This window comes from Microtus pennsylvanicus, chromosome 2, assembly GCF_037038515.1.
Source record: "Microtus pennsylvanicus isolate mMicPen1 chromosome 2, mMicPen1.hap1, whole genome shotgun sequence".
Taxonomy (NCBI): Eukaryota; Metazoa; Chordata; class Mammalia; order Rodentia; family Cricetidae; genus Microtus; species Microtus pennsylvanicus.
Genome location: NC_134580.1, coordinates 65,039,277 through 65,065,588, shown reverse-complemented (window position 1 = coordinate 65,065,588; position 26,312 = coordinate 65,039,277). Strand labels below are relative to the sequence as shown.

The window sequence follows — 26,312 nt, the reverse complement described above, 5'->3', positions numbered from 1 at the left end:
TTGTAGTTCGCGGGCGGCTCCGGGACACGTGGAGGAAGCCGCTGTGCTGGCGCATGCGTCCTCAGCTCGCTTGCTCACTCAGGCGCTGAGGTGGGAGCTTTCTGACCCGCGGAATCCTCAGAGAGTCTGGCAGGTTGGTGTTGAGGAGCTGGTGCCTAGCGGGGTTCGTCAGCTCGTGGGGGCCGCGTGTGGGACCGCACGCCGGCCTGCAGTGGCGGGGTCGGCTCGGGGCATCTTTCTCATGCCGAGGTCCATGCTGCCGGGCCCTCTTCCAGTCCAGAGCCTCTGGCTGCTGCGCTCCCTTGGAGCTTTATGCTCGTCCTTGCCCTGCCAGGCAGAACCCACTCTGGGAATGCGCTTGCAGCCTATTCTGGTTCCCTAAAGAGGCGAGGTGGCTCACTGGGGGGGAACCAAGCAGAGGTGTGGTCTGCCTTTCGTCCCCCTGCCTCCTTTCTCTGCAAGATCGCCTCAGGGCGACTGGGGTCCGGTGTCAGGGGTGTCATCTTCCTCTAGCTCAGGACTTCAGCGTTTTCCCACTCCCGACCCCGGTATATGAACTAGATGTACAAATCAGTTACCGATAATATATCATAAAGAAGCTTATTTTAAAGCAATTCTTTAGTGTATTTGGTGTAAATTTACCATTTATTAAAGATTTATTGAATTTATTTATTAAAGATAAAAGCCAATTTGCACTTTCTGAAGTAGATGTGCCTGTTTATTTTTTCATCTTCCTTCCTTCCTTCCTTCCTTCCTTCCTTCCTTCCTTCCTTCCTTCCTTCCTTCCTTCCTTCCTTCCTTCCTCCTCTTTTTGTGGTGCATGTCACTTAGGAAGCAAAGGCGAGCAGATCTCCGTAGGTATGAGGCTAGTAGCCAAGGTTGCACAGAGAGACCCTGTCTCAAATCTACTCCTTCAATAACTTTTTTTTTCCCCCAGGGGGAGTGGGTTTCAAGACAGGGTTTCTCTGTGTAACAGCCCTAGCTGTCCTGGAACTCTCTCTGTAGACCAAACTGGCCTCGAACTCACAGAGATCCGCCTGCCTCTGCCTCCCAAGTGCTGGGATTAAAAGCGTGTGCCACCACTGCCTGGCAAACAAAAACGTTTTTAAGGATACTGGTTACCCAGATTGGAAAAGCCCAGCTTCAGTGTAGCTATTAACATACACGGAAACCAAATCCCACACCACTCTGCCCTCTGCATTCTTATCCAGTGCTTACCGAAACCGTGAGAGTTTTACAGAGAGAAGCTAAGGCTTAGGGAGACAGTAAGTGGCCAAGCAGGGGCTGGAACACAAACGCTGCCTCTAAATTCCATAAAGGGTTCCGGGTGTCCTTTATTCCACAGTGGAGCGTGCATGCCGTCGTTGGCATGCCATCACTGCAGTGCTGGTCATTATGCCTCTGCTTTTCTTTGTCCGTGGGAGAGTAGAGAAGAATCCAGGGCCTCTGCTCCATGTATGCAAGGCTGAAGGACAGTGGGGGATCCGGGCCTCTGCTTCATGTGTGTTCCTGTTGAGATGAATTTTGGGTATGGATACCATTCATGGCTTTTTTGGAATACCTGCTATAGATGACTATGGTAATGTTTTGGTGTCATCAAATTTTGAGCTATATAAACATTTATTAAATTTATTGTTTTTACCTTTGATATTTATTAGTGTGGGGGCCTAGGGGTATTTCACAGTGAGCTTGAAGTTGTCAGAGGACAACTTTAAGGAGTAGACTCTCTGTTTGCATTGTGTAGGTCCCGGGGATTGAATGGAGGCCATCAGGTTCATCAGCAAGTCCCTTTACCTGCTGAGCCATCTTGCTGGCCCGCTTTAAAATTAAGTCCTTTTGTTGTGTTTTGAAATAGGGTCTCAGGTAGGCAGGCTGGTCTTGTGCTGTGTGGCTAAGGATAACTTTTGAGCCTCCTGCCTCTGCCTCCCCAATGCTGATGTGAACAACCGTGTCTGGCAATTCATTGTTTTCGAAATAAGAGTTTTCTCTCTGTCTGTTAAGTGTATTGCTTCCTTTCCAGAAATGTCGAACGCAAAAGAAAGAAAACATGCTAAGAAAATGAGGAACCAGCCCACTAATGTGACTTTAGCCTCTGGCTTTAGGGCTGAAAGAGGTGGAAAGCACCATTTTGGAGCGGGGAGACCTTTTCAATCTCAAAAACAAGGTAAGATGCACACAGTGCCCTTTCTACTTTATTTTGAGTTAAATTGCTTTTTGCCAGTTTTGTTTGCTAGCCTTCATCTCAGAGGTAAACAATTTAAATTGATTTAAAGAGAGATACAAAAAAACTCTGTTATTAGATCTTGCAAGTCTGTCTTCTTGTTAAAGTTCACCTGTAACCCCATGCTAACGCAGAGCCGTGCCATCATCCCTGGGTGGGTAGAGGCCAGAGGAACTTCGGTTCCCAGCTGCTCTCCTCTCACGGACAGAGTAGTGCAAGGACCTCCAGCTCTGCCTGCGGTTTGACTCTCAGCTTTGGGGTCACCCCATGTGAGTCACTTAACAGTTGAATTTCATTCTGTTTTTTTGCAAAATGAAAGCAATAGAATCCACCAGTATGAATTGTTTCTAGACTTTAAAATTACAGCCTGGTAAGATGCTCAGTGGGTCAGGTGCTCAGTGGGTCAGGTACTCCGTGGGTCAGTACTCAGTGGGAGATGCCCAGGCCACCCACTCCTGACCACCTGGGTACCATTCCCTGAACCCATGGTGGAAGGAGAGAACTGAGTTTTGAAAGTTGTCCTCTGACCTTAATTCATGTGCCATGTTTGAGTCCATGTGATAATGACACATAAAATTACAATGTGTTTGAGATTAAGTTCTCTGTTCTACTCGTGTGTGTGTGTGTGTGTGTGTGTGTGTGTGTGAGAGAGAGAGAGAGAGACAGAGAGACAGAGAGACAGAGAGACATGAAGGGAAGCAAAGAGAAAGGGGAGGAGAAGGGAGGACAGATAATTTTGTTGGAGTGGAGGTTTGCTGTTTACTGAGGGTTCACTTGACTTTTTAAGATAGACATATTGCCATAGTATGATTATGCATATTTTAGAGCTGATATGTTTGATTTAAGTTATACCCCTGTATTTCCTAAGAGAAATTAACCAATGTGATAACCGCAGACCCCTGTGAAATGGTAGGGTGGAGGTGTCCACTGGACAGCTGTAGAGAAGGCCAGTTTGGAGAGGTTGTTTAAGGAGCAGGGTGCTTTAGACCTGATTGGTTGAACGTGAGATTTAAATTCTCTCTCTCTTTTAAAGATTTATTTATTGTATATAGTGTTCTGTCTGCATGAATCTTTGCACATCAGAAAAGGGCACTAGATCTCATTACAGATGGCTGTGAGCCACCATGAGGTTGCTGGGAATTGAGCTCAGGACCTCTGGAAGAGCAGTCAGTGCTCTTAACGTTGGAGCCATCTCTCCAGCCCCTAGATTTAAATTCTTAAGCTCTAGATTTGATCTAAAAATGTATCTTCTGCAACTTTGCTATGTGGTATAGCTTTCCCAAATATTACCTCATTTATAGCTCACAGTGACAAACCTTCTAATGTGTTTTAAGGTTATAGAGGCCTAATTCACATGCCAATGGGATAGCCAGGAACCCTGTGCAGTTCTTCCTGACCTCTCCTGTCTGCAGATGTTTATACCATAGCAATTATAGGGCTTTGATTAATAATTCATGTTATGTTGGAAATCTCAAAGGAGAAAATTCCCTTGTTTCCGTTGACCTGGCGCATCAATGTGATTACTGTTACACTTGCCAGTGTGTCACACTGACACGATCACCGGCTGTATCTGTCATTGTGTCACACCGACGTGAGTACCTGTTGTGCTGCCTTTGGGCTTGTTCTTGTGAAAGTCACCTTGCTACCCAAGATTCTTCTTAGAAGAAAAGATAGTGGGGCCTGAGAGTGTACAAGTGCTTGGTGGGTTAGGCTGGAGACCTGAGTTCAGTCCTTGGAACCTGTGTTCATGCATGAACACGTGCACACACCCACACCAACACACACACACACACACACACACGAGTATGGGCAAATAATAAAAATTGTATGATGGGGGCTGGAGAGATGGCTCAGAGGTTAAGAGCACTGACTGCTCTTCCAAAGGTCCTGAGTTCAATTCCCAGCAACCACATGGTGGCTCACAACCATCTGTAATGGGGTCTGGTGCCCTCTTCTGGCATGCAAGCATCCATGGAAGGAATGTTGTATACATAATAAATAAATAAATCTTTAAAAAAAAATTGTATGATGGTTGTAGGGTTAACAGGTTAATTCTCTATGGTTATCCTACCTCTCGTAACATACTTCTTTTGTTTTATTTTTAAAAACTTCCTAGAACTTCATTCTGGAACCTCACAGCAGTGGCAGAACAAGATGAGTCCCCACTTGCTCCCTGAGTCTGATGGGAATGAGCAATCTTCCTCCAAAATCATGTTTAAGAAAAAGGGAGGCTGGAAAGCAGGTCCTGAGGGCACATCCCAGGAGATCCCCAAATACATAACCGGTAGGTGTGGGTAAGGAGGTTGAGCTCTTTGTTTCTAGAGCCAGCACGCTGCTGTCTGCTGCCCTGCCTGGCTCCCCCTCTCTGTTCTTACCACTGCTCACCTCTAGCCTGAGCTCCCACCATTACATCCTTAGGCTGGTGTTCTCTCTTCAGATTCTTTCTGAGTCCTCTCATCAATCTGTTTGTAAGCTGTTCCCCTAACTTCCTTCTCCCTCTCCCTCTGAAAGTACTGCAGAAGCCGAAGAAGCCGAGATTGAAAGCCTGGCCTCCAGGTTCACATCACCTCCACCCTCACCTCCATCCCCACTGTCACTTCTATATGCACCATCACCTACACTCTGTTCCTTGAACGTTACTTAGGTGTGCTTTCTGATATCTCTGTTTTTAGATGAATTTGTTTATTTCACTAGCACCAGTTTACAGAAAGAGATATGTGCAGAAAGAGAAGCTTGACACTGGTTCTGTTTTCAGTAAAAAAAAAAAATAATAATAATAAATATTACAGGTTTTGAAAAAGCAGGAAGTGGTGACCCCCTTGAAATCAAGCTCTTAATAAAGTTTTCCCCTTTGTTTTTTCCGTTTGTGAGCATTGCGATTAAAAACGGTTGTGATTAGAGGTTGGGACACTCAAGTGTGAAAAGCTGGGCGTGGTTGACCCCGGGAGCTCTTTGGCCAGTCCAGTCCAACCAGACCAGTGAGATTCTGGTTCAGCTGGAGACCAGAGAGTGACAGGAACACACAGATGTCTTCCTCTGGCCCCTGCACGTATGAATCCGGGTGCATGTAGCCATGTGCACACAACACAGTGCACAGCTAAAGAGATAGGAAGCACAGGTTGTGATTCTGTGCCATGACTGTAAGTGCTTACAGTCTCTGGTCTTCACAACTCCAAAGTTGGCTAACTTTATTTGCGGACTAGAATATTTAGGAAGATAAAAATTTTTTCTAGCTTGAAAATGGAATTCTTTTAGAAAACTTGGAAAAAAGCGTTAACACTGAAGAATCTTCTCCAGGGACTAGAACACAGAAATGACAAGTATTGGCGCTTACTCGACCACTGACTCCAGATCTGCTGTGAGTGACCTTGGCGTTTCCCTTACAGCCTCTACTTTCGCCCAAGCACGCGCTGCTGAAATCAGTGCTATGTTAAAAGCTGTGGCCCAGAAGTCATCGAATTCGCTGGTTTTCCAGACTCTTCCACGGCACATGCGACGAAGAGCCATGAGCCACAATGTCAAACGCCTTCCTAGACGGTTGCAGGAGTTGGCCAAAAAAGAGGTGGGTATCAACTTAGTGTTAACGTTTAGGTTAGTAGTTTCCAGAAGGGTTCACAAGTGTTGGCCTGGAAGAATTTTAAGGAAATCACACTTACTATTAACTTTTTTTTTTTTTACTTTGCTTGAATATTTTTGTTTTGATCATTATCTAGCCCTGTCCACCTTCGCTGGCTACTTTAGCAGATAGTTAGATATTATAGCTGCTCTTAGTAGTCCTTTAATCCCAAGGCTCAGGAGGCAGAGGCAAGGGGAGCTCTGTGAATGTGAGACCAGCCTGGTCTATGTAGTGATTTTTCAGGCCAGCCAGGGCTACATAGTGAGACCTTATCCCACTCCAAGAGTTTAAATTATAGCACTTGGAACCCCTCTGTCCTCCCTCTCTCTCTCTCTCTCCTTCCTTCCTTCCTTTTTCTTTTTGAGGCAGGTTCTCACATAGCACAGGCTGGTCTTAAATGTGATCCGTAGCTAATGAGGAACTTAAACCGATCTTCTTGCCTTTACCTCCCTAGTGCTGGGATTTTAATCTTTTTATACAGATCTGATTATGTTTGGGCTTTACTCTAAAATTGGCTAAGCTACCCGTCTTTACTATATGCATCAAGATGTATTTATGAAATGCTTACAGTGTGTTGGTACTGTGCAGGGAGAGGGTTAGAATCCAGCTAGTTGAAATCCTTATCTATAAAGAGTTTGTTTTCAAAGAAGTTTAGCTTAATAATAGAAGAGATTTAAGTGTGAAAACTAACCAGGAATTTTGCACTTATCAATCAAATGTGAGGTTTGTTTCTTAGCAAAATGTAGCATGTTTAAATGAATGAATTGGTGTTTCCATTTCTGTATTTCTTATGTAAAGATTAAAGCAGGAAGCTAGTGTTTGATTAATCTTGCTGTCCGCTAATAGCCACAGGAAGCTTATGCTACTATGTTGAACATTATTTTTACATTTGTTTACTTTGTCCTATGTGTATGAGCGTTTTCCTGCATGTATGTATGTATGTGTATTATGTACATGTCTGGTGCCCAGACAATCAGAAAAGGGCGCCAGAAATTACAGATAGTTGTGAGCTATCGTGTGGGTGCTGGGAATTGAACCTGGGTCTTTTGCAAGAACAATGTGCTGTAAACCACTGAGCCATCTCTCCAGCCTTGTGTGTTGAAATTTTATAAGTATTGTATCTTCATAAAAGATGAGGTTTGCCTATTAGCAAGTGTTAGAACTTTGCTTCCTTTTTCCTGCCTCTGAAATCTTCACTTTCCATTTTCTCCCTCCCTGACCAATGTGGGGAAGACTCTAAACCAACCAGTTAAGCAAAGTGGCCCATGTATTATAGTTGTTTGAACTCCTAACGTTCAGCTGTGGCCTGAGTTGCTTACAAACAGGGTCAGCCTTTCTTCTTTAAACTGTAGGCAGAGAAAGCTGCTCATCAGAAAAAGGAACTTTCAAAAAATAAATGCCACAAAGCCCGAAGATGTCACATAAACCGGACGCTGGAATTTAACCGTAGACAGAAGAAGAACATATGGTTGGAGACTCACATCTGGCATGCCAAACGCTTTCACATGGTGAAGAGGTGGGGTTACTGCCTGGGGGAGAGGCCCACGTCCAAGAGCCACCGGGCCAGCTACCGCGCCATGACGAACCTCTGCCTCCTACAGGTGTGCTTTGCTGCAGGACCGGGAGCCTTCCCAGAACTTGCTTTTGATTGTTCCAAAGAATATCATTGTGATAAGTCTTTTCTGTGAGGACTGGGACACAGCTGTGCCGGAGATGAAGCAGCCTTAGTGGGAGAGGTGGACATCTAGGGATGTGTGCCTTTCTTTGTTTTTGAGACGGGGTCTCATATAGTCAATACGGGACTAGGGCTGTCTATATCCAGCCGGTTTTCAGTGCTTTCCGTGTGTTCCATCATTCAGTCCTTACAACCACAGCATGAGGTAGGAAGTTTCTGTTTATAGACGAGGTCTGGGTAACTCACCATACAGCTACTGAGCTGGGAGTCTGGTTGTACAAATTTGGGCGAGGTCCATCTGGTCACGGATAACTGAGAGGGCACTGTTGTTGGCAGGAAGGTTTCTAGGCCAGTGATGGTAGAGATTGCTCGGGATCTGTCTAAAGCGCAGCTCTAATTCCGTCTTTTGGTTCTGATTGCTGAGTAAACTGGGCTTGTTTCAAGCTGTTGTGGTTAGGGTTGGTCTGGGTGTCAGTGGTCCCGGCATGAATGCTGCTTCTGCTGAACCATGTAGCGTTGCACAAAAAGGCCATCTCAGTGCCTTGGTGCCCTCTCCTGCGATGCAGGGAACGGTAGAACCGATTGTGAGGTTGTAGGGAAGGCTGTAGCTGTTGCCACAGTTCTTCAGGGTTCTTCAGTACTCAGCCCTGTCTCTCTTTAACTACAGTAGCAAGATTGTACTCTTGGTTTCCTTGTACGTTAGTCAGACTGGCATAGCCAGGACAGCATGGGAGGAAGACAGGACAAGTTCATTGCTTATGTCAGAGTTCAGCGGTGCTGTACAAGTCAGGGACTGCCCTGACTTCAGCTCACTTTGTGAAATTCTCTGTCTTGCTCCTTTCCTATGGCTTCTTACCTTGCGTCGATCTGAGGAAAGAACAATACTTTATTTAGAAGCAGCAGTTTTTATAGCCCATTTTGAACTAGCCAATGTGAGTGGGATAAAATAAAATATGCTTGCTAAAATGTAGGACTCTGTATGTTATGAATTAAATGAAGATTCATTTTGACCTTTGACTCAGATTGGCTTCAGAATATCTGCTAATGTATAGTAATAGGCAGGCTGTAGATTTTGAGTTGTGGAAGCGGTTTTGGGTGGTTTGATCTGTGTCTTAGAACAGGTTTTCTTTTTTGCCAATGGTGTTAGATCAGATCCCCTTAGAAGCTGGAGTTATGCAGTTGTGAAGCCACCCAAAGCGGGTACTGGAACTTGAACTTGAGTCCCCTGCAAGAGCAGTACATGCTCTTAACCTCCTGCATCTCTCAGCAAGTTTTCTGATAGAGCATTGGCTTCTTAGCTTTTTTTTTTAAGCATTGTAAACAGATCATAGCATATTTAATTATGTTTTTTCTTTGTTCAGGACTTATCGTATTACTGTTGTTTGGAGTTGAAGGGCAAAGAGGAGGAAATACTGAGGGCGCTTTCTCAGATGTGTAGCACAGACACAGGTAATCACTTCCAAAGCCGGGCGTTGTTGAATGAGTGTCTACTGTAAGCATTTCATAGTTTTAATATGACAATATGTGAGATATTCTTACTCCCAGTGTGTGTGTTAACGTAAGAAAGGTTGAGTTGATATTTAAATCTTTAATAGCATTCTTTTGTGTAAAGTGAGCCATTATTCTGTGGAGTAAACTTAGGTGGAAACAACTCGAAACTCATGAAGTCATTCATTTAACAAATCTTTTTGGATAGCTCTCTGTGTGCCTGGCTCTCTTTTAAGCTTCTTGTGGAGACCAACAGTGGTTAATAGTACGGCTCTCAGGAAACAAGGCTTCTTGTGAGCCCTTGAAGTCAGGGTGTTTTGCTTGTGTTTGTTGCAGGACTGACCTTCGCTGCTGTTCACTGCTTGTCTGGAAAGCGACAAGGGAGTCTCGTGCTTTACCGGGCAAATACGTATCCCAGAGAAGCTCTGGGGCCTGTCACGTTTCTCTGGAAGCCTAGGAAGACCCCGGGGGATACGTCTGAGGATAGGCAACTGTGGATCTGGCTTCATCCGACCCTTAAGCTGGTATATCTTTCTGTCACATTCTGTGTATTTATTATACAATGTGTGGGTATAGACGTGGAGGCCAGAGGACGGTGTGTGTGAATCCGCTCTTCCACCGTGTGGGGACCGGGGATCAAAGTCGTGTCTTCAGAATGGTGGCAGTCCCATTTACCTGCGGAGCCGTCTCTCCTGCCCACTGTTCCATTCTTAACTACCACCGGAAGACGATCTTTTAGAAATTTCAGTGGTATAAAAGTTTGACTGTCAGTTTGGTATGATACTTTTATTAATAAATCAATTAAATTTTGTTTCCTTCCTTCTATCTTTTCTTCCTTTTTTTTTTCTTTTTTGAGACTGACCCTGTGTAGCACTGACTGTCCTGCATCTGCCATGTAGACCAAACTGGCCTCAGACTTGCAGTAATCTGTCTGCGTTTGTCTCCCAAGTGCTGGGGTTAAAGTCATGTGCTACCATACCTGACTGATACTTCTTTATTTAAAAAAATTCTTTTTATCCAAAACTGTTGAACAAGGAATGGCTATGTTTACCTTGAATATGGTGTATGTGTGTGTGTGTATATATATATATATGTATATATATATATGTATGTATGTATATAAAATGTAATGATTACCACAATGAATATACCCTTTTTCACCAATTCAATTTGTAACACTGCATTTAACTTAAACACACACACACATGTTTTTAATTTTTATTTTAAATTTGTATTTATTTATTTTTCTCAAGACAGGGTTTTTCTATAGCTTTGGAGCCTGTCCTGGAACTTGCCCTGTAGCCCAGGATGGCCTCAAATTCACAGAGATCCGCCTGCTTCTGCCTCTTGAGTGCTGGGATTAAAAGCGTGCGCCACCACTGCTTAGCTTAAAAATATTTATTAAGAATGTATTTACTTATTTTTTTTTTTTAATGTGTGTCGGTGTTTTGCTTGTATGTATATCTGTGCACCATGTATGTGCCTGGTGCGCAGGCAGGCCGATAGGGGCTGTCTGATTCTCTGGAACTGGAATAAGACAGTTGTTAGCCCTTGTGTAGGTGCTGAGACTTAACACTGGGTCCTCCGCAGGAGCAGTCAGTGTGTGTTTAAATTCCAAGGATGTAAAGTCCATGTTTAACAACTCCTTAGGCTGTCCTGGAGGAAATGAGAGCAGTGTGCCAGTGCTCAGAACCCGTCAGCTCAGGTGTCTTCGTTCCTGACCCACTCCCGACAGCAGACCGAGGGGAAAGTCAGCCTGAAGAAGCTGATGACAGCGTAGGCCAGAAAAGGAAAAGGAAAGACGATGCAGAGAGCCCTCGACGCACCAAGAGAACTCTTGGCGATGGGACTAGAGACCCGTGCCAGCCGCGTTCGTGGGTCTGTCTTCCTACAGGGGTCGTCATCAGGTAGGAGCTGCGTTCACCGTGGAAGGCCTCGCTCCCCCCTTTTCTGGTTTCCCGGTGTAGCCCTAGCTGTCCTGAACTCAGAGATCTGCCTGCCTCCGCCTCCTGAGTCATGCTGGCTGCCTTGTCCTGTGGCCTGCCATGTCCGCTGTGACTTGTCCCATTGTCAGTGGTATAGACATCATAAGTGATGGGAGTTTGTGTTTATTGGCCTTTTCTCAGTGATCTGACGATGGAGATGAACAGGTTCCGGCTGATTGGTCCTCTTTCCCACTGCATCCTGACCTCGGCACTGAGGGCTGCTCCTCTACACACAGTGAGTAAATGTGACTGTCGTGCTGGTCCATCTGTAAACCTAGCGTATGATCTGATAGCCCATCGGTTGTTCCTTAACTGTGTATTTCCCAACTTGTTTTTGTTAACAATTTTTTTTTTAAATAATCTTTCATTTCTGGAAAATTATCTCAATGGATGCGATAATTCAATTGAATTTTTTTTTTTCCTGAGACAGGGTTTTTCTGTTACAGCTGTAGCTGTCCTGGAACTCAATCTATAGACTAGGCTGGTCTGGAACTCACAGAGATCTGCCTACCTCTGCCTTCCAAGTGCTGGGATTAAATGTTTACACCATCATATCCGGCTAGACAAATTGAATTTTAAATTATAGATTATTCTTGCTTTTCTGGTTCTTATAGAAGGTAATCTCCCCTTCATAGATGGGCAATGGAATGCCTCTAAAAAAAATCTCTGAAATTGTCTGCTAATCTTCTTTCTTCTTCCCCTTTTCCTTCTTCTTCTTCTTCTTCTTCTTCTTCTTTTTTTTTAGTTTAGCTTATGATAGATTTTCTGGGAAGTTAAGTAGTATGTCCACTCAGCACTTCGGATCAGAAGCAGGGAAGATATTCCTTTGTGTTCTCAAGATTGATAACCACCACTCACATGACATCATTGAACACTTAAAAATGTAACTGAATGGCTGAGATACTGAATTTGTACCTCTTTTAATTTTAACTAAAGATGAATTCTCTCTGTGGCTTGTGACTGATGTGTAGACAGTGCTGGCCTAGAGCATGAGGTGTGGTTAGGGGTCTCCTTCTGGGTTCCATCCTAGTCAGTTGATTTAGCAGGTGAGCCTCAGATTTGATGTGGGCAAAGACAGTGATCAAGCTGAGGCTCTAAACCACGACAGCAGCCCCTCTCTGTCTCCTTGGCGTTCATCTCGGCCTCCGTTGCTGTCTCGGCCTGGGGTCCCGGAGTGGATTTAGGATTTTCCCTTGTTATTCCTGCTCGGGATGGACATTTTATTCACTTTTTGCTGTTTCTGTCACATTGCTTTTTGTAGATGGAATCCAGGCCTTTTGCTTGCTAGACAGGCAGTCGCTGTAGCTGTCCCTGAGCTATATTCCAAACCCAGTTAATTCACTGCTTTTTGAAATGATAAATTCCCAAGTAGCTTCTCATGTAATTTGAGGTTAAACTCACTCAGATCCCGTACTGTGGCCTGTGTCATCTTAGACTTTTAGTCTCTCCTCACCCTTTGGCCGTGCTGGCTTTTCATGGTCTAGAATGTGTCATTTCCATTTCCTTGACTTGTACTTATTTTCTTTCTACCTTCTTAACATTCTGTTGTGCTACTCTTGGTTGGGCTAAAATGTCCTCGTTATTTAAGTTTCAGCTCATCTCATACAGTCTGTATTCCCTCTCGAACCCTTGTGCCCTCAGGTTAGCTCCCCCCCTACATTGTTCTGTAGCTTCCTGCACTTTTCCTCAGCTTACTAGTATAGTCTGGTTCTTGTGCTTATAACACCTGTGTCTCTCACTGGCCTCTGCCATTCATGATGGTCAGCAGGCCTGGTTCTGCCTGGTTCTGCCCTCTGTTCTGTCCTCAGGGCTTAGCATAGTGCCTAGCATAGGCTCTTCCGTGTGCTAATAAGTTATGGAGTAAAGACGTGAATTCAGGTTTGGTTCTGGAGCCTGTGCTCCACACCACTTAGCTCTGCTGCCTGTGTTCTGTCAGGTGGCCCCGTCTTAAAAGTTACCGCTTTAGGGTCCAGCACTAATCACTGCTCTTGGTGTCATGTCTGTCATGTATCTCGTACTTGAAACACCATGGAAACCTTGCCAAATCCCAGCCTTGCCTGGGCGTTAGTGAAGCGTGTACGCATCTTATCCGGTGTTGCTAAGAGTAGCACAGCTCTGGCCTGGTGAGAAGGGAGCATTTTATTGTTAAATTAGAGAGGAGGTGGTAAGAGTGGGGGGGCCAGCACCTCCATAGGAAGCGTGCACAAGGAAGAATGGCGGTGCTTGGTTAAATAGCATCTTGTAAAGGCTGCGAAGTCTCTAATTAGAGTGTTAGTCTGGTAGTGATTTCTATCAAGTACAGTTGCATCCTCACTGCTCCTGGTGAACGAGTTATTCTCACACCCAGAAACAAAGGGAGCGGGGCCAGCTGTGTTACAACCTTCTTACAACGTAGCAATCATTAGGACTGACTCACCACAGTTGTTGGGCCTGGCTGCTGAGGAGGAGTTCTTGTTTTCCAGGGGGAAGAGGATGCAGAGGAGACAGCCCATCACTGGTGGAGCGACACTTGCAAGAGCTCTGATGGCGCTGGCCTTCATCAAAGACAAGAAGCCGTCTTCCAGTTGCTGGGAGGTAGAAAGAGGGAGAATCTACTGTGCTGGGGAGGGGTGGGGAGCGGGGCAGAGAGCAGTTGGCCCCAGTGAGTGGTCTTGCTTTCTGTTGCGTTTATTTGCTGTGATGTGACTCGAGAAGCAAGTAAGAAGCTGGAGTCCAAGATTGAGGCATTGTGCTCACGCCTGTGAAATAAGGTTGTTCTTATTCTAAGTCACTGGCATTCTGAAGTTACAAGTGAGCGGCCGAGCAGGAGCTCACCCAATGTCTGTGCTTACTGCCCCTTGTATGTGTAGCTGATGAGAAACCTACTGGTCCATGTTGGAAGATAATTTTATGTCCTTTAAATTTTATTTTGCAAGAAACTTTACTTTTAAAGTGTTAATTTATTTTCTGAGTAAATTTGTGGGGGAAAGGTGATATGTATTTTAAAGTAATTTCTCCAAGAAAATAGTTTCACTAGGAAAATCTGAAAGGTTCAAACTACAAACAAGATTGTATTAATACATATTGTGATTTAAACACATTTTTTACATTTACTTATTTGTATTTGTATGTGTGTGTGTGTGTGTAACTCAGTCCTCTCCTTTCACCGCACAGATTAGAGTCAGATCATCAGCCTCCAGCAGGCGCCTTTGCTCACTGAGCCGCACCTGCCCCATGCGAGCCTTTCTCTATCTAAGCTTCTGTTTAACGCATCCCTTCTGTTTCTATTCTGTTGAAGGAGTCTCCTCACCAGCGGAAATTCCTGCAGGTACCATTCTGGGATTGACAGTGAGGGATCCGAGAACAAATTTGCCCCCACAGCGGTCCAGAGCTTTGCCGCATCCGGAAAGACACCAAGGTAAGTTGTAGCCATGTTCCTGGTTGAGCTGTCGGGTCCCATGAGGTGTGTGTCCGAGGACGTGGCGTGGAGAGTGTCTTTCAGGGAGTTGTAAACCACACAGCTAGCTACTCAAGTTTGATGTTTTTCCCAGAGTCCTCAGTTTTCTCTAGTGTGTCTCTCTTTAGTCTCCCAAACGCCTGGAGCTTCAGAATTTAGCTGTGAGGAAGGGATGTGCACCGGCAGCTGGTCTTGTGCTCTTTGGAAGCCTCTGTCTGACCATACAGATGATCCAGGTTCGAATCCTGGCAAGGCCATCCCAGGTGCTGAAGTATCAGACCACATTGTTTTGACAGAGTGGAGGGACCCACGCGAACCACTTGGCTGGGAGGTGGGTTGGGACTGGCTAGAGTTTTAAACTGATCCGGGATTGGCTGCAGCTGGGATGGTGTCATTTAAACACATTAATTAGGAGAGCCATTGAAACTAGCTTCTGAGTTTGCGACATTTAAGTGTGTCATAACAACTTCACAGTTTTGTTCCCAGCCTCTCTGCCTGTCCTTAGCTAGCTTACTAGGGACCAATAAATGGTCCTGTCAGAGGTCCACATAAAAGGTGACTGAGGATTTGAAGACTCAGGTAAGTTAGTCACTGTGGAGCCTGACTGCCTTGCTGTGGCTGTCTCATTCAGTGGTCTAGTGAAACTGCGTACGTGGGAGGGTCTCCCGAGAATTTCGTGTGGAGTCACTTCAGAGCTGCGGGTGGACTCTGCATCCCTCTGGCTTCCTCATTATCTATGTTTGGATGGGAAGTTCTAACACCCTTCCTAACAGGTTTAGCACGAATCGGTTAAAGAAGATTAAAGTCTGTCGTGAAACATGATCTGGTTTCTACTGTAAGATTCACTGTTAGACATTGTCGTGGATTTCACTCCAGCCTGTTTTTGTTGCTATTATTTTGTTTTTTTGAGACAGGATCTCACTGGGTACCTCTGGCTGGCCTGGGACTCCCTTTGTAGAGCAGGCTGGCTTTGAACTCACGGAGCTTTGCCTCTTTCTCCTGAGTGCTGCGATCATTAGAACCTGTTTTAAGTACTGTAATTCCTATGAAGATACTTTTATTTGATGTTGAGCTACATAAAGAAGTATACTTTCGGGCTGGGGATGTGGTTCAGTAGAGTGCTTGCCTACTATGTGAGTGGCCCTAGTTCAGTCCCTAGTTGTTTTGAGATAAGGACTTGCTATGTAGCTATGCTGGCCTGAACTTGTTATAAAGCCCAGGGTGGCCTTGAACATGTCAGTATTCCTGCCTCAGCATCCTGAATGCTTGGTTTGTGGGCAAGAGTCAGATGCCTGGCAAGGAGTACACTCTTCACATGAATTAGCTGAATTAGTATTATATCTGTATTTTTTCTCATCTAGCAAGCTGAGTCAAAACAAAGGGTAGAGGTACACTTTTGGGGGGGCTGGATCAGTTGAAAGATCAGTCCTTAGAAGACTCAACAGTAGGACAACTTACACGTAATTCCTTGACCTAGCCCAGTCTGCCTATATCTGAAATTGTTCTCTGCCCATTTTGACTTAAACAGGCAGCAATAGCAAAATCGACTCAAGTGCTTCTAGCTTGAAAGAGTTTGCCTGCTTTGGGTAACAAGCTCCTTATTTTCTTGTATTAACTGAAGCTTAGGCAGCTCTTAGAGGAACAGGTTCCTAGGAGCCTGACTGTATTCTCAGGCTTTGAAGAGGTTCTCCTGAGTGTTAATTACTAACACGTTTTTATAACACTTTCCAGCTTCATTAACAGAGTGGTTTACTGTGTAAGTGTCTTTGAGGCTGGAGGTGTAGGGTGGTGATAGAGCTTGTGCCTAACATCGCACGGGCCTGGGTTCGAGTCCCAGCACTGGGAAAATGGGAAGAAAACCTCAAACCACCTTTGTGCTGTATGCTCTTCTTCATTCATTGTCTGTAGCAGTCGCTTCTGTGCTTCCATAGATTGTTTGGATTGGCTCTTGCTAGAGAAGAGCTTGCTTTAATGTTGGCCTCGGAGGCAGGAATTATGGGTCAGTGACGGGGCATGTTCTAAGTGTGTGCATTGTAAGCGTGCACTCTGGCTTCTCACTTACTGGCTAGCAGCAAACAAAACAAAATGGAAGAAAAAAAATACATTGTGTGTGTAGCTCCTTTAAAAAATTGCTCTTGAAATGCTCTTTGGCCATATGTTCTTGCCACCACCACAGCCATGAAGGAGTCTGGTTGCCTTCAGAATGGCAGGTGGGCAGACATATTTTCCTTTTCTAGTGCTCGTGAGCACTGTTACAGCACAGGGCAGCCGTAGACTCCAGTGTTCGTGAACACTCTCAGTTCAGGGCAGCCATGGACTCCAGTGCTCGTGAACACTCTCAGTTCAGGGCAGCCGTGGACTCCAGTGCTCGTGAACACTTCACGGCACAGGGCAGCCGTGGACTCCAGTGCTCGTGAACACTTCACGGCACAGGGCAGCCGTGGACTCCAGTGTTCGTGAACACTCTCACGGCACAGGGCAGCCGTGGACTGCAGTGTTTGTGAGCACCGTTACAGCACAGGGCGGCCATGGACTCCAGTGCTCATGAACACTCTCATAGTACAGGGCAGCCATGGCCTCCAGTGCTCGTCAACACTCTTCACGGCACAGGGCAGCTGTGAACTCCAGTGCTCGTGAACACTTCACGACACAAGGCAGCTGTGAGCTCCAGGGCTCGTGAGCACAGTTACAGCACAGGGCGGCCATGGACTCCAGTGCTCGTCAACACTCTTCACGGCACAGGGCAGCTGTGAACTCCAGTGCTCGTGAACACTTCACGACACAAGGCAGCTGTGAGCTCCAGGGCTCGTGAGCACAGTTACAGCACAGGGCGGCCATGGACTCCAGTGCTCGTCAACACTCTTCACGGCACAGAGCAGCTGTGAGCTCCAGTGCTCGCTCGTGAACACTCTCACGGCACCTTAGGCCTCGCTGCTCAGTCTCCAGGAGAAAGAGCGTTTGTAGACACTAGTGCTGCTCTCTGCAGCTTTGTCCTCCCTGAAATCTGTCGTGCCAGTGCCTAGTCACTCCCAGCTTATTTTTCCCTGGCTGCAGACCCACACAGGTTTGTGCTTTTGAGTGAGTTCCATGTTGGCATTTTGGAACAATAGCTGTCCCCTCCTCACCAGTTGAGTTTTAATTCTTCAGTCTAACAACATAGATCTGAAGGACTTTTTTCTGTCATGTTTAAGTGACAGTGTGGAAGTGTCCATGACCGAAAACCCTTCTTTCTGATATTCTGAGTGCAGTGTGCCTTCCTTAAGAGACAGGACAGTTCACAAACATTGCTCTCCTTAAAGGAACGGAGAGGTGTGTTTTACAGACAGGAGTGACGAGCTCAGTAAAGTTAGTTCTAAGAGAACCGAGGGTAATGGAAAGTGTCTTCTAGAAATTTGATTATCTCAAATTCAAGGGGCAACTTATAATTATTAGTATTATAATTGTGTGTCTGCACAGAAGTAAATATCAAAGAAAAGTGTTTATTAGCCTTTGTTATTTCAAGGGCTAGGAAACCAACTATAAGAATAACTTAGTTTTTGTCTTCTAGTTTGGGACATGCCCGTCACTGCCGTCTGCCAGTGTTCGGACTGACGGAGAGAAAGTGTGGTTTGAAGGCTCTTTCTCTTCCCTCTTAGATAATGAGCAAGTTAGACAGCTGCTTCTGGAGGGCGTGCCCGTGGAGTGTGCCCACAGCTTCCTCTGGAGCCGTGATATCTGTAGGAGTGTCACAGAGAGTAAAATCTCGGATCAGGTAACTAACGTGCCAGGATTAGTGGTAAGATCATGGATGACGGGGAGAGTCACTGTCTTAGAGACTACAAAGTGATTTTATGTTTCAGTGTTCCATGTACCTATTTATACATTCTCTCCCCCACTCCACCCCAAGACAGGATTTCTCTGTGTAGCCCTGGCTGACCTGGAACTCACTTTGTAAATTTCTTCCTATGGCGATCTAGAAGATCTAGTAGGATGATCTAGAAGATCTAGTAAAGTTTATAAGGTCTAATAAGTTCTAAATAGATCTTGGAGGTCTAGGAAACTAAAATGTCTAGTAAGGTCTAGGAAGGTCTAGAAGGTCTAATAAGGTCTAGAAGGTCTACAAAGTCTAGAAGGTGTAGGAAGGTCTAGAAGATCTAGTAAGATATAGGGGGTCTAGAAGGTCTAGTAAGATCTAGAAGGTTAAGGTGTAGGAAGGTCTAATAAGGTCTAGAAGGTCTACAAAGTCTAGAAGGTCTAGGAAGGTCTGGAAGGTATAATAAGATCTAGAAGGTCTAATAAGGTCTAGAAGGTCTACAAAGTAGAAGATCTAGTAAGATATAGGAGGTCTAGGAAGGTCTAGAAGGTCTAGGAAGGTCTAGAAGGACGATCTAGAAGACAGTGACTGTTTCTATTGACTTGTTTTCTTCCCCTTTAGGATTTAAATCGGATGAGAAGTGAATTGCTGGTGCCAGGGTCACAGCTTGTTTTAGGGCCTCAAGAATCCAAGATTCCTATTCTTTTGATCCAACAGCCAGGAAAAGTGACTGGCGAAGACCGGCTGGGCTGGGGAAGTGGCTGGGATGTCCTCCTTCCCAAGGGTTGGGGCATGGCTTTTTGGATTCCATTTGTAAGTTGCCTTTTGATTTCACGCAATAGTTGCACTATTTAAAACACAGTGATTAACATATTAATTGTACAGCTACTCTGTGATATTTCCATATGCGCTTGCTTTATGTGTTGATATCCACCTGTCTACCCTTGTCCCACACCCTAGTCATAAACAATACTAAGTTTTTGAAGTAGAATGATTTTATTTTTAAATAGTAGTAACAATAGCTGGGTGGTGGTGGTGGTGGTGCACGCCTTTAGTCCCAGCAGAGGCAGGCAGATCTCTGAGTTCAAGGCCAGCCTGGTCTTCCTAACTGTAGCCAACATTTTTATTAAAATCTGTGTTGTGTGTATTTTCCGGTTAGCTTAAGCACGACTCTGCTAGAGATGGTGAGAGGCGTGCCGGCGTCAGACTCATGCAGGTAGTTAATTTTTGGCAATTATGCCTAGTGCAAGGAGCAGTCTGTTAATCATTTAGGAAGGGTTGATTTTATTTTATTTTTTTAAGTTGTTCCACTTAATTTCTTTTAATTAAGTTTTTTTTTTTGTCTGTTTTCTTCAGTGCTAGGAGTTGAACTGAAGGTCTTAGCAGGCTAGGAAGCACTCTCTCGTGTAGCTCCATCCCCCAGACCATTAGGCATTATTTCATTCACATAGAAAAAATAAGGTCCTATGTACTGAGGGGCTGTGCACCTTTGGCCTGCCATCCCACTTAGAAAATTAAGCGTACAGGTTCACTGGCAGGGCCTCACGTCTGGCACACCAGTCTCCCCGCTCCTGAAGTAACACCATTATGATTTTGGTGTTTGTTTTCCTCAGTGCATGCTCTCATACCTTTATCAAATGTGTGTATCTCTGTAAAGTACATGTTTTTAGGCTCTATGCCTTATTATGTGTGTGCTTCTGCAACCTGTGTTATTCTCTGGGTACCGAGGATTTTTCCACGTGTATTGAAGTCCATTCATTCATTATTGTGTGGTGTTTGGTTATAGGATTATCCTAGCATGTATTTACCTGTTATCTTTTTGATGGGCTTTTAGCTTATTTCTCATTTTAATATTTTAGGATTAATCCTTGTAGCTTATTTAGACAGTTAAACAATTTCATTTCAAGTCAGTAAACCGACAGGGCCTCCTGTCGTTTCTTTTAGATCTACCGAGGTGCAAGAGTTGGGGGATTGAAAGAGACGGCAGTGCATTCTCAGTATCGAAGATCACCTAACATCCCAGGTGACTTCCCAGACTGCCTTGCTGGGGCTCTGTTTGCTGAAGATCAAGCTAAGGATCTTCTAGAAAGCTACAAAAGGTAAGGAAGGGACTCTCTTCTGGTCTGTCTTCAGGAATGAGAAGCGTCTGCTTGAATCACCTAATGGCTCGGGGAGCATCGCAATTGCTTCTCTTTGAGTTCTTTCTCTCTTACCAAGAGGTGGTTGAGAAGCTTTAGCCAGGAGCTTCTCTGTTGGCCTTTGCAGGCCCATCTGGTCCAGCCCTTCTCTCGGTTACTTTCTGACTTGTGTGATGGACAGCTGAACTGAGACAAGCATTTCAGATGCTTGCTAATAGATCTCACCCCATCCCACCCCCACTCTTGTGGAGATTCTGCTTTAAAAGGCTGATTTATAAGCGTTAATGAAACCATGGAGGTGGGTAGATCACTTTATACTGCTACCGTTCTGCCGTCCAAACATACATGTGCTGTTTTAGTATTTTAGTATTTATCCTTGTAGTCTCTGATTTTTCGTTGGAAATGAGTGGATGAGGGCCTCTATTTCTGATATATAGAGAAGTGGACCATAGGTCTCTGTATTCCCGTTAAACTGTAGGCTCCCAGAAGCACAGAAACTCCCACTCGTGAGTGGTGCCTGTGGATCCAGCCATAGACCGTGTGCAGTCGGCCTCGCTAATGTTTGCTGTTTGATGAACGAGTAGACAGTTGGATGTTGCGGTGACTTTAGTGGGAGCACCAGGAGGGCTAAGTTGGGAATCCCTGCTCATTACCACAGCCACAGAGACAGGCAGGAGTCTGGCCCGTTTGTTGAGTGATAGACAGATGAGTGACTTAGTGGCTGAGTTGTGACTTGATTCTGCACCAGATCACCAGCAGTCATGGGCTGTGTGTCTGTGTTCCTCCCAGACTGTTGTTGAGGGGCCTGTAACTAAGAATACTCAGTTTCACTATTTAGACTTTTTCACACTATTTTGAGACCTGACCTTTTCATTTAATCATATATTGTGTTGGTTTCCATATCAACAAACAATGATCATAAACCAAATGTTGGCAAGCTTCTTTTGTAGAGGGCCACATGATGGCAGTGTTGGCTTTGTAGACTCCTGGTCTCCATGACAGGGACGCAGCCACAGACGTAAACAAAGGAGTGAGGTGGAGTTCCAACCAGGTCTTATGTACGGTCGCTCACATTTGGATTTCGTAAAATTTTCAGTGTCATGAAGTAGAATCATTTACTTTTTCAGCCATTGAAAATATGAAAATTATTCTCAGCTCATGGGTCATATAAAAACAGATAACAGGGCAGATTAGGCCCATTTGGCACAGCTTGCCGGCTGTGGTGCAGGACGGAGCTTGGAGTGGTTCCATAAGTTTGCAGCGTGGAGGGCCTGTGCTTCATCAGTGACCTTTTAGGTTACCTCTGTTTTCTTGCCCTGTGGTTTGGGAAACTGCACCTATATGCATCTCTGTATTTGTCTGAATCATTCATTCATCCAACACATTTATTTCAAGCCTACTGTGGGATCCCACACCCCTCTAGACACCGTGGCTCTTGTAGGCACAGAGTAGACCTAAGTCTGTCCCGGACTTTATGGAGACTCTTTCCTTTCCTTTCCTTTCCTTTCCTTTCCTTTCCTTTCCTTTCCTTTCCTTTCCTTTCCTTTCCTTTCTTTTCTTTTTTTCCTTTCTTTTAGAAATTTTGTTAATTTCTTTACTTTTTAATTTTTTTGATAATTTCATATATTGTGTTTGCTGCCCCCTTGTCCTCTCTTACCTCCCTCCCTATCCTACTGACTTCTTCCCAGGTCCTCCTGTTTTCCTGTCCTTTCTTGTTTTTTTGACTCATGGAATTTAATTAGGGCTGTCTTTGTGAGTATGGGTATGGACTGTTTACTGGAGCATGGGCAACTTAACAATGGCCACACCACTGAAGAAAATGACTTCTTCTTGGGGAACCACTAGCTGCCAGGAGCTCCTCAGAGGGCCTGGTGAGCCCCTCCCAGATCCCTGCTGGGTTTTGACAACTTGCTCTTTGCAGGCCTTGTATGGATGGTCTCCATGTGTCCATGACTGCTGTGGCTCGGCGTGGCATAGTATGTGTGCCTCTGCCGTGTCCCGAAGACGGTGTGGCGTAGCATCCATCCCCTCCTTCGGTTCTGTGTCTGCACCATGGTTCCCTGAGCCTTAGAAGGGGCCATGTAGTTGTGCTGTTTATGGCTGAGCATGCTGTTCTCACTTATTCTAGGTACTTTGGCAAGTTGTAAGACTGTGCATTAATTGCCACCCACTGCAGAAGAAGCTCCTCTGCCCGTGGCTGAGAGCAGCAGTAGTCTATAATATAAACTTAAATGTTTAGAAGGTGATTTGACAACAGGTCCAGTTAGCACAACTGTTCAAACCCGTGGTCAAGACCCCTACAGGGGCTATCAGATATCCTGGATATCAAATATTTACATTAGGATTTGTAATAGCAGCAAAATTACAGTCGTGAAGTAGCAATGAAGATAATTTTATAATATGTCACTGCAAGATGAGGAACCTCTTTGAAGGGTTGCAGCATTAGGAAGGTTAAGAACCCCTGCTGTAGCAGAACATTGGTAGTTTGAGTCTTCCCAGAGGCCTGTGGTTTACAGCGGAACTTCTCCCTAAATTCTGACCTGGTGTGTCCCTGCCTCCGTCCAAACACACAGTATCAGTTTCCTGTGCATCCTTCCAGGTACCCTGCCTGTACACAAAAGTTTGCAGGACACAGTCTTTCTCTTTACTCATGTTTAGTGCAGTTGTCAGGTCAGAAGTGAGGGAGATGCCTTGTGCATCTCCAGGGATAACACTGCCCAGCCCCAGGGACACCGTGATTGGAGCTCTCAGGGTAAGCACTGCGGTACTGCATTTGGTTTCCAGAGGCTGCATACATTTGTAGATGTGGGACCTGTTTAAAAACCAAAGATCTGGGCGCAGCGGCGCACACCCTGCACAGGGGAAGCAGAGGCAGGTGGATCTCTGAGAGTTTGCAGGCAGCCTGGTGGACAATAGTGACCTTGGCAGGTCAGGACTACACACACACATACATGCATGCACACAGCAACAACAAAACAAAAAAGACCAGAGAAAACAAGGAGCTTCATGAGCAGGGTTGGTGATCTTTATCATACATTCCTTGGGGAGTCTTGTGTGTGCGTGTTGGCTGCAGATGTGTTATAATGGTCTTGGCTGTTTTAATTCTCCACTGTTCAGTTGTTTAAGATTGATTTCTTTTTTCACCAGACGCCCTCCTGCCAAAAGGCCCAACTATGTTAAGTTTGGCACGTTGGCACCTTTCTGCTGTCCCTGGGAGCAGCTGACTCAGGACTGGGAGTCCAGGGTTCAGGCCCAAGAGGCATCTCCTGTAACCTCAGTACCTGGTGCTCAAGACAACCCAAGACAACTCGCAGTGCCCCGTGTCCCTGAAGAGCTCTGCCAGTCTAATGAGGCAGACATACCTGAAAACAACCCCACAAAGCCAGAAGACACAGACTGTCAAGCACAGGCAGGGACCAAGATGGTCTTAGAGCACGGTGCCAGTGAGAGCCACGGTGCCAGTGAGAGCCATGCCGCCGCCGCTAGCCAGCTCTGTGTTCTGCGGTAAGTGCAGGCAGCTGCCACATCCATTGAACTGTTCTCTGTACTGAATGTGCTCCTATGCTGATTGGTGACTTTCTGAGAAAGGGAGCCGGTTCTTTGATGTGTGATAGGCGGCCTAGGGAAGCAGTTTTTGATTTGAGACACGGTACTAACCGATGAGATGATTGGAAATATTGTCCTAAACCAGGGACCCCGATGGGTGACAAGCCTGTTTTGAGTTAGCCTTTCCAGTTCTTGGGAATTAGTGTGTATGGGGTGGGCCGTCAGTCATTCATTGTGGCACGGGGATGCTGCAGCGTCCATGTGCAGGGAGCACTGCGTCCATGTGCAGGGAGCACTGCGTCCATGTGCAGGGAGCACTGCGTCCATGTGCAGGGAGCACTACGTCCATGTGCAGGGAGCACGGTGATGATGCAGCGTCCATATACAGGGAGCATGGTGATGATGCAGCGTCCATATTCAGGGAGCATGGTGATGCTGCAGTGTCCATATGCAGGGAGCACCGCCCTTGATGCTGCTGTGGACTCAGCTCCGCTTCTCAGCATGCTGTGACGTGCTCCCATTTGAATAGTGCTCATCTTTCACCTCATTTTATATCCTTCTTTGTCCTTAAACTCTATCTGCTTGCTTTGATTATATCCCTAAGATCTGTCTTATTTTTCTATAAGCCTTATTTTTTTTCTGCACCAATTCTAAAATTTTTGTTTTTAAGTTTGGCACAGTTTTTTTAAGTTTTTCAGAATGGCAGGCACATGAAAAGAGGAATGTTAATTATAAATATATCGTATGCTTTAAATGTTTTTTAATTATAATTTTATATGTCTGTTACTTCACGTAGGAGTAGGAAATTACTGAAGCAACTCTCTGCTTGGTGTGGGCCCAGTTCTGAGGCCAGGCGGGCTCCCTGCAGTGGCCAGCGAGAACTGACAAGAAAGGCCTACTTGTCCATTCTGGATGATTTCCCCAGAGCCCTGGTGTGGGTCAGCCTGTCCCTGCTCAGGAAGGGCAGCCCCGAGCCTCACGCCATGATCTGTGTCCCGTCCAAAGAGGACCTGCTCCAGCTCAGTCAGAATTCTTGTTACCATGGACCCCTGGAATCCAGACACAGTGATCCATTCAAAAGCCTGATTCTGAAAGAGAAAGAAAAGAAGAAAGTGGAGAAGAGGCAGAGCCGAGAGCTCGCTGCCTCTACGGGTCTGGCAGGGGCGCCCACAGCTGAGCAGGAAGCTCTGATACGGGGGCTTTGGTCCGGCCCCCTCCCGGGACTGGCATCACACTGCTCCAGAGTCCTCCTGGGCTTCGTCACACAGGGGGATTTCTCTATGGCTGTGGGCTGTGGAGAAGCCTTAGGGTTTGTTAGTTTGACTGGCTTGCTGGAAATGCTGTCCAGCCAGCCGGCAGCCACAAGGGGCCTGGTGCTGCTGCGACCACCCGCCTCTCTGCAGTATCGGTTTGCAAGAATTGCCATTGAGGTGTGAATTCGGGTTCTGTGAGATCTATGCCTGGCTGGACATGGAGTGCAGCTGTTTTTGTTGACTCCCATGGGAGTCTTGGCTGCTTTTGTCATCTGTTACAGTGTGCAGCTTGGAACAAGAATTAAAATGATACAGTTATGTGGATGGCGGTCTGTTTACCTTATCTTAATAATCTGTTTCTATCTTTTCCTGTACCTGGAATATGTTCAGTTGTTTAATGTGTTAGATGAACACTTTGTATTAAAGTAATGTGACCCACGCCAGACCCCCATGTGCCGCCTCCCATGCTGTTTTTGTTATGAACAAAAAGCTGAGAGGTCTCTCTGAAAAAAATTTCAGTCATATGGTATGCAACTATGACCGTTGACAAGTTTGACTCGGGGTCTAGGGAACTGGGTAATCAAGCTTTTGCACGGATGAGGCCCTGGGTATGAGCCTAGCTTGCATCAGAGAACTGAGGAGACAGGCAGACACGGTAAGTGCCTGGCTTCTGCCCTTGAGGGCCAGACCGTGTGGGCTGTGCGCAGTTATATCCTGGTGAACTGAGTAACTTACTCCATAAAGAAGTCACAGGTTGGTGCCTGTTGTCAGGAGGGCTGGGTGTGTGACAGAGTGTTTGGGGGGGGGGGATCTATGTTGCTTTGTTTTTTTTTAAACACCATAGGATACACTTTTGGTGAGATTGTCAACACTGCCTAGGCAGATGCTACACCAGTCTTTTGCCAGAGAGCATTCTGGCTATTGAGATCCTGGGTACTGAACAGCGGCTGCAGCTTGGGTGGCTGCCACTCTCCTAACATCATCTATGACATCAACGGTGGTACAGTGGACTGCCCAGCCAGTTAAGAAGCAGCAGGAGAAAATACTTCAATAAAAAAACCACCTGATTAGCGATTGGTTGTAGTGTACACCTTTAATTCCAGCACTCCGGAGGCAGAGGCAGGCGAATCTCTGAGGCCAGCCTGGTCTACAAAGTGAGTT

General features: G+C 45.7%; 1 protein-coding gene across 1 annotated transcript; it reads left to right on the top strand.

The window, feature by feature from the left end:
* Nucleotides 1-31: 31 nt before the first annotated feature.
* Pop1 (POP1 ribonuclease P/MRP subunit) lies at nucleotides 32-25,601 on the top strand. Its single transcript, XM_075961216.1, has 16 exons — nucleotides 32-133; nucleotides 2,021-2,164; nucleotides 4,338-4,505; nucleotides 5,608-5,783; nucleotides 7,190-7,438; nucleotides 8,874-8,961; nucleotides 9,337-9,524; nucleotides 10,651-10,907; nucleotides 11,127-11,220; nucleotides 13,448-13,559; nucleotides 14,263-14,382; nucleotides 18,057-18,172; nucleotides 18,836-19,027; nucleotides 20,159-20,313; nucleotides 23,500-23,856; nucleotides 24,695-25,601. The coding sequence occupies exons 2-16, from the start codon at nucleotides 2,023-2,025 to the stop codon at nucleotides 25,332-25,334; spliced, it is 3,054 nt and encodes a 1,017-aa protein (XP_075817331.1). The 5' UTR covers nucleotides 32-133; nucleotides 2,021-2,022; the 3' UTR covers nucleotides 25,335-25,601.
* Nucleotides 25,602-26,312: the final 711 nt, after the last annotated feature.